Source organism: Nicotiana tomentosiformis, chromosome 12 (assembly GCF_000390325.3).
Source record: "Nicotiana tomentosiformis chromosome 12, ASM39032v3, whole genome shotgun sequence".
NCBI lineage: Eukaryota > Viridiplantae > Streptophyta > Magnoliopsida > Solanales > Solanaceae > Nicotiana > Nicotiana tomentosiformis.
In genome coordinates, this window is record NC_090823.1 from 1,292,526 (window position 1) to 1,304,436 (window position 11,911).

The 11,911-nt window shown below is 35.4% G+C and overlaps 1 protein-coding gene across 1 annotated transcript; it reads left to right on the top strand.

Moving 5' to 3' along the window:
• On the top strand, nucleotides 1–2,282 carry LOC104116050 (myb-related protein 308-like). Its single transcript, XM_009626822.4, has 2 exons — nucleotides 1–257; nucleotides 1,313–2,282. The coding sequence occupies exons 1-2, from the start codon at nucleotides 125–127 to the stop codon at nucleotides 2,101–2,103; spliced, it is 924 nt and encodes a 307-aa protein (XP_009625117.1). The 5' UTR covers nucleotides 1–124; the 3' UTR covers nucleotides 2,104–2,282.
• The last annotated feature ends 9,629 nt before the right edge of the window (nucleotides 2,283–11,911 follow it).

The window sequence follows — 11,911 nt, forward strand, 5'->3', positions numbered from 1 at the left end:
AGATGTCTATCGTTTTTTTAAATTACTGGTATTGACGTGGAGTGAGAAACCGTCTTAATTTTCCTTTTTTCTCACATTATATATTCAAAAGTAGTACTCTTGTTTTGTCCAACTACAAAGAGAAATGGGGAGAGCGCCGTGTTGTGCTAAAGAGGGGTTGCGTAAAGGTCCTTGGTCTACAAAAGAAGATTTGTTGCTTAGTAATTATATTAAGGAAAATGGTGAAGGCCAATGGAGAAACTTGCCCAAGAAAGCTGGTATGCATTTCTATTTTTCATTCAATGTTATAGATATTCCTAAAGTTGACTGTACTACTATAATTAGATATTGTAAAGGTCTTCAACAAATCCTCAAACAGAAAATTTGAACCCAGTTCATCGTAGTTACTGGGTTCCCAATTAAATATTTTTACATATTTAATGAATTTTCTAATATAAATACAAGGTTTAAGTAAAAACTATTGATTTCGTTTGAACCCGTAGCTACTACACTACCTCCGCTGTCCTCAAATATAGCTAGGTTGATTATTTTTCGGTCAAATAGTTGAAAATATGCTTTACTGAATGTGCACAGAACCTACAATCTTGTTGTTCTAAAGACTCTGGACGTGGTACTGTCAGTTTTTTGTCAAGAACGCATATTTTTTTGAAAGATCAGTTTCATAAATATTACTATGATGCGTATGTTTATAACGGAAGTTCTTTTCCAAGAAAATATTTTCCACGAGAGAAAGTATGTTTTAGTGTTTGATTTTTCCATCAAAATGGGGAAACTGTCCTCCCTCACTTATGGTAGAAGTCAATTTCCGTAAAACAAGTTTAACTTTTAACTCCAACTTGCTAGCTAACAATTGAAAATTATTATTAATTTTTACCACTCGAAAATTTCATCAACACACTCCTATTTGCTTATTATTATCTTTTAATATAAAATTCTTTCTGAACAGTATTTTCATTTCCCCACCCAAACACCAATTTTTTGTTAGGAATATGACTTAAGTCATACCCAAAATTACCATGTATCTTGACAACAAGAACAACAACCCAATATAATCCACGGTGAGTCTGGGTAGGGTAGGATGTACGCAGCCTTACTCCTATCTTGGCAGGGCAAATAGACTGTTTCCGATAAAATTACCATATATGTTGCCATTTTTTTCTTACCAACTTCTAACGTGGTACTTTATTCACACACCTAACAAATCTTTGTCCGATACCATGTTGAAATGCGTGAATTACTTGCTTAAAAGCTTAAACTATTAAGATGAGATGCTTGTATTAATTTGTTTTCTGACTACCTTTTTCAAATTCAGGGCTACTTAGATGTGGAAAAAGTTGTAGGCTAAGATGGATGAACTATCTGAGGCCAGGGATCAAGAGAGGAAATTTTAGCCAAGATGAAGAAGATCTTATAATAAGACTTCATTCCCTTTTGGGCAATCGTTGGTCACTCATAGCTGGAAGATTACCAGGTCGAACTGACAATGAAATCAAGAATTATTGGAACACACATCTCATCAAGAAGCTCAAAAGTGCTGGAATTGAGCCCAAAGTTAACAAGATTTTCTCCAAATATTGTCCTAAAAAAGAACCCAAAAAACAAGCCAAAATAGAGAAACCAAGAAAGAAACAAGACAAGAAGAAAAACAAGAAGAAAAAAGACCAATCTTTAGTACAAAATATTAGTGACTCTCCTCAAGTTGTGTTTGTCCCAAAACCAATAAGAATTTCCTCTTGTAGGAATCATAGTGTTGAAGATGTTGCATTATTGAGTACTTCATCCTCGAACAGTTCTGAAGAAGCTGATAAAAGGGCATCTCGGTGCACTAAGCTACCGCTATGCGCGACAAAGTCTGCAGACGAGTCGGACCATATTGGGTCATATGTACGCAGCCTTACCGATGAGGAGGGTAAAATAGAAGAGGTTTCATTCATTCCTTGTGCTACAAATTTATTTGATGAAGTTCCATTGAATGAGAACATGCTGGAGAAGGTGTATGAAGAGTATCTTCAGCTTCTTTCTGAAAAATGTTATCTTCAGGATAATCAATTAGATGATGATCTTTTGGCTGGAAATGTCTTTGATCATTCAATGTTAATGTAGTCTTTTTTGGTCAAATGTTAATGTAGTTTAGCCAGTGAAAGTTTTAGTGTGCAAGTCTTTTGCCTCTATTTTTTTGTTCTGTGTAGAAAAGTACTCCCTTTTGTTTCACCTCATGTAACACTATTATTATTCGACCAAGATGAATTAAAATGACAAGTTTCAAAAGTTTATTTAGCTAATATTATGGTATATTAAAAATCATAAGATTTTAAAAGTCTTTAGTTCTTTTAAACTCCGTGTATTGGCAGATTTATAGGGATATTATGAGGCACGTAACCCATGGTCTCTCCCTAAAATAAAATATTATGTATATATTTTTTAAAATTAGTATAATATTAATTGTTGGCATACACGCTCCAAGAATGTTGAATGGTGCACTTTATTGACAGTTTAATTAATTACCAAGAGGAATAGAGATCAATTCCAATTTAATATATTTTTTCCTCCTTTTTTTAGTAGTGCACCAATGTATTAGAAATTCTAGTTCGACCACTTCATCCCTTTATGAGAAAAGGACATCAGCAGGGGCGGATCCGGCCCTTTTATACCGGGTTCATCTCAACCTAGTACTTTCGGCGCAGAACATATATTTATGCGTAAAGATTTACTAATTTCAACAAATAGTAGATATGAACCCATAAATTTAAAAATGTAATGATGTCAAAGCTAAAAATTATAAAAGTTGAATCCATATAATTTAAATCTTGTATTCGCCCCGGACATCAGCAGCACATTACTCTTTTCTTCCTTTATTAATTTGGTTCTCTTATGCTCTTTTCAGATGCCTCATTTTTCCCGTGAAGCCTAGGTTATTTAGGAAAAGAGTAAGAAGTACTAACTTTCGAGAGTAAACTTTCATAATTGATGGTTGAATGCCGATGATAACCTTAATTGCTTAACCTTAAAACTTCTCCTTTAAGTTCCTCCCCTGTTTCAAATTAGATAAGGTATTTTTTTTTTATTCTATTCTAAAATAAATGATACATTTCTAAATTTAGAAATTATTCAACTGTAAACTCTTCATTTTACCCATTTTACCCTTAATGAGAAACTTTTATAACTACACAAATGTCATGGCCCCACAAAGCTTTTACCCCTTAAACTTTTAAGATCACAAATTTTAAAAGTCTTCTTTTTTTTCTTAAATTTCGTGCCGAGTCAAACTATCTCATCTAAATTGAAACGAACGGAGTATTTTGTTTTAATAGACGACCTAAAGAAGCAAAAAATAAAACAAGTAACATTGTACAATAATTGCATTTGAGGTTCAGTCGATGAAAAGCGCAACCTAGTTCTAGGATTGTGCATGATAATAAAAATATAATTTTCAGTACCCATTTCCCTTTCAAGAAATATAGGTTTGAGAATTTAGACCACTAAAAATGTAATTTTCTTTATTTTAGTGGGAATTCAAGTCGTTGGGCAGCCTCTAGGAGTAGGGGACACCTTATTTATTAATTTTGACACTTTCGGGAACATTGTTAAATTGTTGGAACTCATTTAAAGGCATACATGGAATGTTGGGAATTTCCAAAATAGAGGAGAGATGAAGAATGTGAGATAGAAGAAGAGAGAGGATGTAATTACAATATGAGTACTACCCCCAGTCCCAAATAACATAGGATAAAAAAAAGTTTAAATTTTATGCTTAAAAGTATTTACATAATTAGATCATTTATAAAGTAATTGAAAAATATTCTCTAATTTGTGTAGTGCAAGACCCATTAAAATGAGAAGCTTCTGTATCAGAATTTTTTTCACTTCCAAACCTCGAACTTGAGTACTCTGAGCAGGGGTGTTCATGATTCGGTTTTGATCGATTTTTCCCTAAAAAGAAACCAAACCAAGTAAGTCGGTTCTTCAAATATTGGAATCAAACCAAACCAAACCAATTAAGTCGGTTTTTTATCGATTCGATTTTTGTCGGTTTTTTCAGTTTTTTATGGTTTTTTTTTTCTTAAATATGAGACATACACTACCAAACACATATTTCGGCAACTACATTTTTAACGTAACACTATCAAACCAATTGCTCTTTGAGAAATCTATCATTTACCAAGATATATTAATGATAATTGAATCAAATAGTGATGAATAATTTACGTACTCAGTTAAAAATCGATTATTTATAACATGCAATAAATTCTTGTACTTAGCAAAAGAAAACTATCAATCAAACTAGAATGTAAAGGCAAAGAATTAGACTATTAAAATAGCAAAGAACTAGACTAAAAATACAAACGACTAATATGTATCATAAAATATTATAAACTTAATTTGTGTATATATATATATATATATATATATAGTTATTTCTATAGTCGGTTTGATCCGTTTTTTTTTTATTAAAACCAAAATCAAATCAAATTTGATCGATTTTTAAAATTCAAATTTAAAACCAAGTTTAAATTTTATGCCTTGATTGTGTAAAAGTATTTACATAATTAGATCATTTACAAAGTAATTGAAATTTACTAATTCGTGTAGTGCAAGACCTATTAAAATGAGAAGCATTCTATATCAGAATTGTTTTCACTTCCAAAACTCGATCTTGAGTACTCTGATGAAGTATAGAGGGATCTTACCTATTCTTCTACTTTACTTTGTCTCCTGTACCCCAAATTCAAAGAAACCTATAGCAGCTATATATTTTCAATACAAACAAACCGTTAAGAGAATGGCTATTTTTGCAACAATTGAATAGCATCACATCTTTACAAAAGGGTCAGAAAACGACCTTAATCCAAATCTTAATGAATCAAGTTTGAGTGGTACTATATGATCCACGCACCCATAAATTTGTAACTCAATGCAGACAGCTAGCGGCAGATGTAGTAGGCTGGTATGACCACACTCATACTTTTAATTAGGGGTGTGTAAAGAAAATCGATAAATTCCATCAAATCGATTATTCGAGTCAAATTGAAAAACAAATCTGATGTGACGACAGATTGACCAAGTCTACGCATTTCATTCCGATCATAACTTCTTACACTTCAGAGAAGTTGGCTTAGATCTACATTAGAGATATTGTTTGTTTGCATGGTGTACCCATTTCTATTATATGGAATCGGGGCAATCAATTGACATTGCACTTTTGGAGAGCTGTTCAATATCAGTTGGGCATATAGGTGGAGTTAAGCACTGTATTTCACCCTTAGATGGATGGGAAGTCCGAGCGGACCATCCAGATCTTGGAGGATATGTTGAGGGCTTGTGTTATTAATTTATGAGGCTAGTGAGATCAGTTTCCACTGTTAACGGAGTTTGCTTACAACATCTACCAGCCTAACATCTAGATGGTTCCATAAGAGGCATTATATGGGAGACAGTATTGTTCTCCGGTTGGTTAGTTTGAACCTGGTGAGGCTAGGTTGTTGGGCACAGATATGATTCGTAATGCTTTGTTGGTTTGATTTGGTTTGATATAGGAAAAAAAATACCTGACCATAATTGGTTTGATATTATTTTAACTAAAAAAGGTCAAGCTGAAACCAAACCAACCTGGCATTTATACCATTTTTAAAAATATTTTATACATATAAACATTTATTGTAATTTAATTTATAAATATTTCTTAAATTATTTTACAGTTTTATCTTTTAATGTATTATTTCAAGTTTGGACATAACATTGTTGAATGGTCCATGAGTTTTATAGCACATAAATATAATAACTCAAATAAAGTTCAAAACAATATTAATGCTAACAAAATAAATTCAATTCAACACTAGAAATGATAATAGTGTTGGATATCTATTTTTAGTTTTGCATTGGTTTATAATGAAAATGCATAACTTAGTTTATCTTTTTCTTTAGCACTTAATCATGTAATTAATAGTACTTATTAGATATATTTATTTAATTAGCATGCCTTATGTAGTACTTTTAGATTATGTTCATTTTTATTATAACTTATTAATTAGCAATATTTATTTTATGTGATTTTATTATCTTTGTTATTGAATATTTTAGTACAATGCTATGACGCATCTCATATCATTGTGTTATTTTCTTGAAAATATATTATATAGTTAGGACTAAAGAAATATTTGGAGTACGAATTATATATTTTGTGCTATGAAGAATTTATCGGAAAAAATTCGAAAAATCGAAATTGAAAAACCCGACTTTGTTGGTTTGATTTGGTTTATAGATTTAAAAATCCGACACTATTAGTTTGGTTTGGTAATTAAAAAATTCGAACCAACCCGATATATATATATATATATATATATATATATATATATATATATATATATATATATATATATATATATATTTGTATCCCACCTTGTCACGCCGCATGTGCAATAGTACCTTGCACATATTTATTATTATTATTATTATTATTATTATTATTATTATTATAATAGATACAATGCCAGAATTTTTATCAAAAGGTATCAAAATTTTAAAAAGTAAATACATGAAGTAGTCAAGAAAATACAACACATATATAGTATGTATACATAAATATAAAAAAATTTACTTATCTAAACAATATAATTTTTCAGTGTCCTTTGAAGCAAACCAATCTTCTCAACTTTTGTATATTGTCTTATTTATGTGTTTTCAACGAATCCCAATCATACGCGTTGAAAACAAAATCTTCTTTTTACCTAGATTTTTTTAATATTGTATATCATTAGTAATTTTTTTCTAGCTATTTTTGGTATCATGACTTGATGGCTAATTATTAGTAAATAACTTTTATATGTGGCTTTAAATTTAAAATTCTAAAAAAAAAAAGATCATTCATAAGATATAACAAGCCATTATTTTTTACCCTCTCTTTATCTATCTATCTATCTATCTCTCTCTCTCTCTCTCTCTCTCTCTCTCTCTCTCTATATATATATATATATATATATATATATATATATATATATATATATATATATATATATATATATATATATATATAACTTGAATTTATACGTGATTTCGAGACAAGTGAATTAATTCAATCCTAAAATAATAAAATAATTGAAGAAATACGCAATACTTAGCCTTGAAATCAAGACAAAATAGCAGAAGCAGTAATTCTGAAAGTAGGGCTTCCAGGCATAACAACAATAAAATCAAGGAGTAAGAAGATAAAATTGTATAAAGCTTTGAATCGATTTATAACATAAGTTTGCCAAAAATTCATGTCATTTACAATGATAATAGAGCTCACTATTTATAGTTGTACCTAGGGAACAAGGTCCTAGGATCATGCCCTTCTTTAATGTCAATTATGAAGGCCATTGAAGAATGTGTAACGGTGAGCATAAATGACAAATTCTTTGTAACGGACAATATACTAAATACTGTAAAATATTCTCCATTAAATGCTACCGGGCAGCAGGTATTTATTGCATTTTTATGAGCGTCATTCTTTCCAGTGACAAATGGAACAACTGTCTTCGGTTTTAATTATCCTCCATCTTTAGTTCCACGTGTCACTCTCTTATGCAACCACTTAGCATTGCATATTTTACCCTATACAGATAGTCCCCCTACTTTCTAGTGACATAACCTTGTGTCACCGGCAAGTTGGTAGAAATATTTTTTTGGCGGGAATTACTCTGATCCCCTCTGAAAAGCTTCTGATTGTTGACTAGACGCACGTCTCTCCGCATTTAATGTCCCGAACACGCGTCATCCCACGATTCAGCATAACTTTTACCGTTTATCGAGGTAATTATGGCCACGAATTTAGCCGCCTAAACCTTTACTTATACGCATCAACCTCCTTCATTAATACTTCATAATTCTCCAAACTCTCTCATACTCTCTTCATTCAACTTGTACTCTGTTCTTCAACCTTTCTTTAACTCTCTTCAAACAAAGAAAGCTTTTCCATCTTCCATAACATACAATGGCGTCTTCTTCAAAAAATACCAGTTCCTCAAAGAACAAAAATAAAGTCGAGGTTGTCTCTCCTCTAACAGTGAGCACCATCATCCCTAGAAGTCTTGTTATAACAAATGACTTCGAAGAAATTTCCTTCTGTTAGCCCTTGTACATGGGCCGTTAGCATATAACCTTCTTCTATTCGTCCTTCCAGCATTCCTGATGTGAAGAAAGACTGTCTTTGCCAGGATTTAGACATTATCGCTCCTGACCTGGCGGAGCAAGTGACCTTACCCAAAAAGGGTTTTACATACTTCTATACGTATCCCTTCACTTTGGGGACATTTTCTTTGAGTGGAGAGCTTGACTCCGTAATTGAAGATTTTTTCCTCCGCTATCAAGTGTGTTTGGCACAGGCGAGTCCCTCCGTGTGGAGGACAATTGCTTGCCTTTGGCATTTGTGCCAGGAAACGGGAGAGGACCTATCTTTAGCTCATGTGATGAACCTTTATTCCCCCAAGATCTTCCGTGGGGGGATAATCAACTTCAGCAAGCGAAGCCACCATGCATTGCTAACCAGCATAGATGATGATGATGATCATGTATGGATGGAACGGTTTATCTTCATTTCCACTAGTGACATCATCCCAGCTTCGGCACCTTCCTTCCCGGAATTGTGGAATCGCACTTGTAAGTGTACAATTTGCTTCTACTTTTGTTAAATATCCTTTTCTCGTCATTATTAACTTTTCTTCCTTTACCTTCCTCAGTGACTCAGTGGGTTCCTCCTAGAGTTGAGGGCTTGGACCAATGGGTTCAGAAAATTTTGGACGTTACTACGTCCAAAACCCGCTCGTGGAAAGAGCTGTCCCTGAAATATGGCTGGAAGGCCAAAAATCATGGTAAGTTTAACTCATCATGTCCTTACCTTTTCTTATGAGAAAGTTATCTGATTCTTCTCTTCTGTTGAATATAGGTATACCCCAGGGATCAGTTGTCGTCCCCGAGGAAGACATTTTGGCTGATCCTGCTGATGCGGCGGGGCTCCTGCATAAAGCTTTTTCACAGACAAGCGTCTATGGGCCTGCTTCTAGCGCAAATGCTTCTTCCCAGAGTCCCCGACCGGAGAACAAGCAACCAAAAATAAGGCGTTCCTCCGCGACTGGGGGAAGAATAAGAGGGCGAAGAATGTTGCCCCCGATTTGTCTCCGGAAGTTGTGATGAGGAGCCCTCCGCCCAGGCTATCCATAGATACCGTGATGATTGATGATGATGGAGAAGCTAGGGAGGAGGGAGTTTCTCTACATAGAAGACAACTAACTTCCTCAACTCAACATACCACTCAATCTGTTAAGTTAGTTACACCAACAAAGGACGATGTCTTAGCGCTCTGGGGGGAGTATGAAATGGTGGAAAATGCCAACTCCCGCTTCCGGATCCCAGTCGTTGTGCCTGATATTTTGGGGCTGAGTACCGGGTCCCTTCCGTCTTCCTTTGATAAGCAACCATCAACTAACAATGCGTTTGTCGCAACTACTTCTCATCCTTCAACACCATCAGCTTCATCTCCATCTTTACCAACTCTTCCATTAACAACTTCTACATCATCTCTACCGGCCGCATCTGGTCGAGAAGAGGGTATTCTTGTAATGATCCGGCCGGTCGTTTTGAATGTATTAGTCTGGATTCCTTATTTACTGGTTTCCTCGTATCTGTTTCTGCTTATGTGACTTGTCGAGGGGTCTTGTTTTTGGTTTCGGAGTATTTTCGGGCACGTAGTCCCTAAAATGGAAGCTTAAGTCTTAAGATTTTGACCGTAGTTAGAATTGTATGAAGATGACTCCAGAATGGAGTTCTGTCAGTTCTGTTAGCTCCGTTGGGTGCTTTTGGACTTAGGATAGTGTCTGGACTATGAATTTGAGGTATGTAGCTAATTTAGGCTTGTAATGGCGAAAGTCGAATTTTTGGGAAGTTTGACGAGGGGGTTGACTTTTTGATATCGTGGTCGGATTTCGATTCCGGAAGTTGGAGTAGGTCCGTAATGTTGAATATGAATTATGTGAAAAATTTGGGGTCAATCGGATATGGTTTGGTAAGTTTCGGCATCAGTTGTAGAAATTTAAAATTTCAAGTTCATTAAGTTTGGATTGGAGGGTGATCTGTGTTTTTTAGCGTTGTTTGACGTGTTTTGAGGGCTCGACTAAGTTTGTATGGTATTTTAGGACTGGCTGGTATATTTGGTTGAAGTCCCAGGGATCTCGGGTATGTTCGGGTCCTTATCGGATGAAATATTGGACTTATGCAATTGCTAAAGCTTTGCTAGTTTCTGGTGTTTCGCACCTGCGGTGGGGAGACCGCAGGTGCGAAACACCAGAAACTAGGTGCGGGATCTCACATACGATGTGAGGGGTGCAGGTGCACTTCTAGTCAAGAAGGTCTGCAAGCGCAAGTGCGAGAAGGAAGCCGCATCTACGCATCTGCAGATGCGGAGTGATGGTCGGAGGAGCGGGATGGGCGGCCTGGGCAAGGGTCGCAAATGCGGAAGTCGAACCGCAGGAGCGGGCTCGCAGGTGCGACCCAATGCTCGTAGATGCAGTCCCAGCCATTTAAGTCATTTTCTCACCTATGATTGATTTCCCGTAGGTGCGGTTGAAGGCTCGCAGAAGCGAGTTTAATGGGTAGAAAAATAAGATTTCGAGGGTTGATTTCCCATTTCGATTTTGGGAGTTGGAGAATTGGTGTGAGGCAATTTTTTGATATTTATTCAAGGAGATTGTTGGATTAATTGGCTCTAACTCGTATTGGACTATATTTCATGAATCTATTGTTTTTTTCATCATCTAATTAGGGATTTGAGTTATAAATTTGGGGGGAAATGGTAGAAAATCCATAGGCTAAAATTTTAAGTTTTGGAAGGTAATTTGAGGTTAGATTCGAGTAATTCTTGTATGGTTGGACTCGTGAGTGGATGGGTGTTCGTATTTTGTGACTTTTGTCGGACTTTGAGGCGTGGGCCCGGGGGTCGGGTTGAGCCTATGTCAGATTTTGGCTCACAATTTCGTGTTTTTCTTGTGGAATTGATTATTTTAGCCTATATTAATTATAGCGTACTGCTTGTGGCTAGATTCGGGGCGTTTGGAGATTGATTCGAGGGGCAAAGGCATTACGGAGTAGGATTTTGCACGGTTTGAGGTAAGTAACATTTTTAAATTTGGTCATGAGGGTATGAAACCCCAGATTATTGAATTATGTGAGTATTTTGGAGGTGACGCACATGCTAGGTGACAGGTGTGTGGGCGTGCACCGTAGGAATTGGGACTTGGTCCATTCTGCGAAACTGTAAAGTTGAATAACTTATTGCTAGCTATATGCTCTCCCTGTATTATAGAAATTTGACTGCAAATCATGTTAGAAATCATGCTTAGGTTATGTGATGGTACTGTTAGGACCCACAGAGGTCGCGTACTTGTTGAATTACTTGCTAATTGTTGTCTTGTACTCAGTCATGATTTTACTTGCGTATCATATCTCAGTCTCTTCTTGATTCTTGTTGATACACTATGTTATCTTTGTTTGGGCCGATCTTTGTGATTTCCGAGAGCCCGAGAGACTAGAGAGGTTGATGACTGAATGAGGTCGAGGGCCTGTCTGTGAGGTATTAATGCTATGGCACGTGAGTTGTCCGTGCAGCACGTGAGTTATCCGTACGAATATAGCGTTTGGGTCGAAAGGAGCCCCTCCGAAGTCTGCACACTCCTAGTGAGCGCAGGTACCTATTGAGTGTGAGTACTGAGGGCTAAGAGCCGAGTGATTTGAGTTGTTGTGACGAGTTGAGTGACTGTTGCCCTGAGAGGTTGTACTTGCTTTTCCATCTGTTGATGCACTTAGTTACTATCTGTCATTATTGTGAAATTCCTGAAAGATTCTATATCTGGATTACCTGAACTTTAAATGTATAAAACCGATT